The sequence below is a fragment of the Archocentrus centrarchus genome, chromosome 9 (assembly GCF_007364275.1).
Source record: "Archocentrus centrarchus isolate MPI-CPG fArcCen1 chromosome 9, fArcCen1, whole genome shotgun sequence".
Taxonomy (NCBI): Eukaryota; Metazoa; Chordata; class Actinopteri; order Cichliformes; family Cichlidae; genus Archocentrus; species Archocentrus centrarchus.
In genome coordinates, this window is record NC_044354.1 from 23,379,195 (window position 1) to 23,385,194 (window position 6,000).

General features: G+C 37.7%; 1 protein-coding gene across 1 annotated transcript; it reads left to right on the top strand.

The window, feature by feature from the left end:
- Positions 1-1,366: 1,366 nt before the first annotated feature.
- LOC115786355 (phospholipase A2, minor isoenzyme-like) lies at positions 1,367-3,518 on the top strand. Its single transcript, XM_030738479.1, has 4 exons — positions 1,367-1,439; positions 1,555-1,711; positions 1,811-1,938; positions 2,082-3,518. Exons 1-4 carry the CDS (start codon positions 1,400-1,402, stop codon positions 2,204-2,206), a joined length of 450 nt encoding a protein of 149 aa, XP_030594339.1. The 5' UTR covers positions 1,367-1,399; the 3' UTR covers positions 2,207-3,518.
- The last annotated feature ends 2,482 nt before the right edge of the window (positions 3,519-6,000 follow it).

Consider the following 6,000-nt stretch of genomic DNA (forward strand, 5'->3'; position numbering starts at 1 on the left):
TCTAGGGTTAGACTTATTATATATCCCAGCTCCTGATGAGCCCGATCCCTGCTACAACACACCTGATTTAAATGGTCAGCTGGTTATCATATTCTGCAGCTGCCTGATAATAACATAATCATTTGAATCAAGTATTTTGGAGCAGGGAAATGCCTAAAATAATCAGTGCCCATTACAGCAGAGTTGAGAACAACTGCTTTAGCTTTTACCGAAAGAAAAGTGCATAATGTTGTCCCGAGGCACTGAAGCAAACAAAGCTGTTTTAGTAAATTAATACAATCAAAATCTATCTTTAAACTACTAAATATATTTCTTTGCATATTCACGCACATGTACATATTTTTAGGTAATTTCAATTTAAAGATGATAAAAAACAATAAAAATTGTAAGTCATTAACCGCTGGCACTGAAGCCCATGCAGCTTTGGTTCCTGAAAGGTAAGGGTCCACCCCAAGGTCAAAGGTCAAACCCTCTTCTACCCCTCATTTTACTGAACAGTGGTATGTCTTGTGTCATTCAAGTAATTATTTAATTTATTTTAAGGGGCAGTGTAATAACCAAACTGTAGTTTGCTGCCTGAGGTCAGGACCATGCCATAGCCTTTGCAGGATAGTGAACAAATTCACAATAAATCAGAGCCAAATAGTGTCAATGTAGTGTTTTTTTTTTTTTTTTCTTATCTGGCACCTAAAAAAACCAGTGCCTGGCTCTATTCCAAAACTCTTAGCTAATTGCAAGATATGTTGCACTGAAATGAGTATTTTTGCATATTTTGAATTGGGAAATTCGTGGTCAGTTATAAAAAGCATGTAATGTGGGCATCAGTTCAAGTGCATGAACAGCTGGACAAAACAAATATCCAACACAGAACACACATAAAGTCAACTTTGACCAGCAGTGAAAATGAGTGAAATATTTAACAAAATGAATGGATGAAATGAAATCCCATACAGCTAAACTCAAAACCACATTTTTGTCAATGATATTAAAAAAGGAGAAATGAAGTTTGTGGGGTTGTGCAATGCTTGAGATGAGAAAAATGAATGAAACATTCATTTTCAGCTTCCTCTCAGTAGGATTTTGATTGTTCACCTCTGGATTGTTACTTCAGATCAGATCTTTAGACAGTTTTGTGCTTTTTTTGTGCTTTCCACATGTGGTTGCCATAAAAAATACTGAAGCGAGATTTAGTGCCTTAAATTTATATGCTACAGAGTAAATGCCGTTTCATTCTATCAATGAAATACAGTATAAAAATAAAATGCCCTGGCTTAACAGAGTCTGATATTAAATGTTAGTCTTGAGCGGTATCTCCTTATTTAAACCTCCCACCCACCCCCTCCCATCTTGTGCTATAAAAGCAGGCTGTAGCAAATTTCAGGTTCCTGTAACTGTAATCATGAAACTAACCGCTCCTCCTCTGCTGCTGCTTCTCACTGGTAAGATTGAAAAGATTTTAAGTATGTTGTATAAAAGTTTTAGCTTTTTTTTTTTTTTTAATCTACAAGAGATTTTTTTTTTTAACTAATTTTCTCCTAATCCATGTCCGAACAGCTTGTGTGGTCAGTGGTGCACTGCTGCCCAAGGCCTTATGGCAGTTTGGGAAGATGATCGACTGTGCCCAGCCTGGGGTTAACCCTCTAATGTACAACAATTACGGTTGCTGGTGCGGCTTCGGGGGTACGGGAACCCCCCGAGATGAAGTGGACATGTAGGAAGCAGACATTATTCAACACTTGTTTTCAGTTTCTGAAATCTAAGGGAGCCTGAGATTCTCTCAAACATGCCCTCTCCTCTGATCCATTTTTAGGTGCTGCAAAATTCACGATAAATGCTATCAGGCGTGCAGAAAGATTCCTGAATGCACTGCTATTGCCGACCTTCCTTATATTCTTGTTTATGATCATACCTGCGAAAATCAAAAAGTGACCTGCTCAGGTAACACTCTCACTGGGACTGACTAAAGAGGCTTACACACCTCTTTGTATGTAACCAAACTATCTTTGTCATTTTGAAATGTGTTGCATGCTTAGCCATTACTGTGCAGTTGTGTATGTGCTGACACAGCTCTTTCTCCACAGCTACCAACAATAAGTGCCAGGCCGCTGTGTGCGAGTGTGATCGTGCTGCAGCTCACTGCTTTGCGCAGAATACATACAACCCAGAAAACAAGAACCTGGATCCCAAAGTTCACTGTGTCGACTGAGTCACACAAACCACCACAACAGAAAGTGTGATTTGTCACTTGTCACTTTCTCTGTCTTTCTTATTTTTATAGATCTCATCAAATTGGTGTTTGATTTTTTTAAAGTATCAATTTGATCATTGATCCACAAGTTTGATCTCAGTTAACAGAAACTTTCAATATCATTAGAAAATGTAAAATAAATAAACTGGCATCAGGATGATACTTAGGTCCAGTTTCAGCAAAGCAACCACACAACAACCAGTGAGTTTTTATTTCAGAATAAGAGCATGGATCACACCTCTGTCTGTAGAGGCTTGTATAGAAAAGTGGTCACTTTTTTTAGGAGTGATCGTGGGAACTGCTGCAAGTGCTAGTGTTTTACTCAGCTGAGTGTTGGAAAGCGCCAAGGGTGGCCTGGGGTGGTTAATTAGAGTTGAAGACGCCAGGATCCTATTAATTCACACAATCTCCAGTTGCTGTATATTAATTTACAAACTGCATTAATAAAGACAGCTGTAATGTAAAAAAAAATCAAACTGCACAGGTGCTCCTTGATGGTCGTCTCTTTTCAGTTTTCAGAATGTGTGCGCTTGTGTAATTAAAACAAATGAACTTAAATAAATAGTGTCATCTCTAGTCTTTGCCTTGGCAGAGGGCAGAAATACAGAGAGTTACTGGACTGGTAGCTATTATTTTTAATCACCCCATTTTAGGTCTTTTAACTGTTAAGTATCAGAAAGTCATGTACGAACATCTGGACTGATGAGACCGTGTATTTTAAAGGCTGCTTTTTCTCACCAGCACAAGGACCAAAAGATTCACAGAAAGGCTAAATGGAGAAACTAGTCCGATAGTTAATCCCATCGTTATTAGGAAAAGGAATGCAGCGAGGAAATGGAAGTGAAACGATTTCATGGTCCTTGGTTTTGGACCCAGGGATTTCTCTTATGGACTTTGAATTCTTGTTACCATTTAACACGCCTTTTGGTTCTTAGTTTGATCAATATTGTTTATTCTTGATCGTCACTTTTAAAGGATTTTGAGTCTTAGTTCTTTGTTTCAGTTTCTGGTTTGGTTGTTTCCTCTAGCTCCATCACCTTTTGTTTTTATTGTTTCCCCTTGTCCGTTGTAGAGTCATCCCACATAGCTGTGTTTCCTTGTCCTGGTTCCTCTATGCTTCCTAGTGTTTCCTGCATGTTTGCATTCCCTGAGTTTCCTGTGTTATTATAATAATGTCTCCTGTTTATTTGCATTCCCTGGCTTAACTTTCCATTTTTTGGATTGTGTTTATCTTTGGACTATCCAGCATTAAATGCTCACCTTATGTTTACTTATGTCTCCTATATCTGAGTCTGTAGTAAAACTATCTTCATTCCACACAGCTGACTGTGACAGAAAGAGTGGAATCACTATTTTAAATGTCAGGGGAAAAAAATATCTGTATTACTAATTAGATTTTTTAAACTATTTACTTATTTCTTTTTTAAATTGTATTTTAAAACTATTTTGAATTTTTTTTAAAATTAGGTTGTTTTTAATGAGGCCTTTGATGTTTTTTTTTCTGTAAATCCCTTTACCATTTGAAGTATCTATTATTGGATTAATAATTAATTTAGAAATATAAGTGCTTATTTTATTGGCTATTCAATTATCAAATAATTAATTACTTTATTAATTTCTAAAAAAAGTATTTTACTGCTGCCTTCTTAAAAAGTAAATGAATTCAATAATGCATATTTTATTGCACAATTCATTATTAATTCATGAAATGCTTTGTTTAATTGTCTTCGACTCTCCTGGCCTTTGATCGGTTGGACCTCCATTTGCCTTCAGAACTGCTTTAATTCTTCATGGCACAGATTCAATAAGATGCTGGAAACATTCCTCAGTGATTTTGGTCCATATTGACATGATAGCCTCAAACAATTGCTGCAGATTTGTCAAATCTCCAGTTCCACCATATCCCAAAGGTGCTCAACTGGATTAAGATCTGGTGACTGTGGAGGAAATTTGAGTAAAATTAACTCATTGTCATGTTCAAGAAACCAGTTTGAAATGATCTGAGATTTGTGACATGGTGCATTAAGAAGCCATCAGAGGATGGGTACACTGTAGTCATAAAGGGATAGACATGGTCAGCAACAATACTCAAGCAGGCTATGGTTTTTAAACGATGCTCATTTATTACTAAAGGGCCTGAAAAACTGATTTTGAAGAGCCTATGCAAATTCTAGCTCAAGCTTCCTCTTCTTAGCTAATAGGAGTGGTAACTGGTGTGGTCTTCTTTGTGCTGGAGCAATCAACAAGCCATTTCCACCCAGAGAACTGCAGCTCACTGGATATTTGTTCTTTTTCAGACCATTGTCTCTAAACCCTAGAAATGGTTGTGTGTGACAATCCCAGTAGATAAATTTACTTTAATCAAAATTCACATTAAAATAATCAGAAATCAACAGGAGTATTTTAAAATCAACATTCAAAAATAACCTGGGTTCTCTGACCTTTACACATTGTGTCTGATTAATGCCTGCACATCCTATTGCTATTGATCTTTGCTAATCAAATAAATCTACAGACAATTTCTCCCAGTGCTTGATGCTGACCCTTCCTTTGTTTTACTGCAAAATGCCCTAGTCTTTGAACTTGTCGCCTCATTGCAGTCTTCCAGGTGCTTGATCTCTTCTTGTCACTCAGTAACACATGTAATTCATACTCCACCTATTGATTTTGACCCTGTCTCATGCTTTGTCAGTGGCTCGTACCTTCCCAGAGTCGGTAAGCCCTCAATATGCTGGAATACTCAAACACACCATCGCAGCAAACTCTTGGGAAACGGACTTGTGATTTCTCATGATTTCTTAATATTATCTTAATGTGGCTTGCACAATTATTTAATGGGTTGGTTTGTCATTTTTAACCTTACATAATTTTACATTACAAGGCTGACCAATTACTTCTGATTCAGTGCACTTTGTCAGTGTTTGTTTGGAACCACCAAGGCTGAAATATTGCTGCTCTCCATGTTTATGTGGATGTCTTCCAAGACTTTACCTGAGCTGTGGTTGAAATCTGACAGAGGACACTTGCTGACTGTTTTCACAGGGTCTGATGCATGTAGCTAAGATTGTTGTGGAAAAATAAATTGAGCCCTGAAACCAAACTGATTTTATGATGACTTATTGAAAGTAAGGATATAACCTTTGCAAAGGGATCAATACAACACGAACAGTCTTCGCATCAGCATTGACCGAAGAGCAAAATAACCACAGTTCCTTTATAGTCATTGTGTTGATACCGTTTTGTTCTGTTATCTGTGGGGAGTTCAGTTTCCCACCACCATGTAACTTCAGCCTGATAATAAGTGTGTCATGGCCTTGGACACAACCTAGAAAGAAATTTGTTTCCTACTTTGCACACTTGGTCTTCTGTGTACTAGAAAATTACAATTACATACCAAAGAAGTACACAGAAGTTATTTGAGTTGAAAAACAAATTTTCCATTGCAGTAGCTACAGTTACTGCACGCCTTAACCCTTTCGTGCATAGTGGTCACTACAGTAGACAACTATTCAAAAGCTGTGGGCTATTCCAGGAAGCAGGTTTAGTCAACAACTCTGGGTTTGTTAACCCTAAAATGGGGGAAACTCAGGTTTCCAATTCCAGAAAGAGAGCTTACTCCAACTCTGAGTCAGTTACAGACTCTGTGACCCTAACCTGCTCGCTGGCAGGTTTTATCCAACAAACTCTGAGTGTCTGTCTGATTCCTCCCCTCCTGCTGCACTTGAACCACCTGTCTGACACTCCAATTCATT

Bases quoted from the DNA above. Each gene is read 5' to 3' on its own strand.
- LOC115786355 (XM_030738479.1), top strand. From the start codon at position 1,400: ATGAAACTAACCGCTCCTCCTCTGCTGCTGCTTCTCACTG. The intron at 1,712-1,810 runs GTAGGAAGCAGA...ATCCATTTTTAG, and splicing joins CCCCGAGATGAAGTGGACAT to GTGCTGCAAAATTCACGATA. The intron at 1,939-2,081 runs GTAACACTCTCA...CTTTCTCCACAG, and splicing joins TCAAAAAGTGACCTGCTCAG to CTACCAACAATAAGTGCCAG.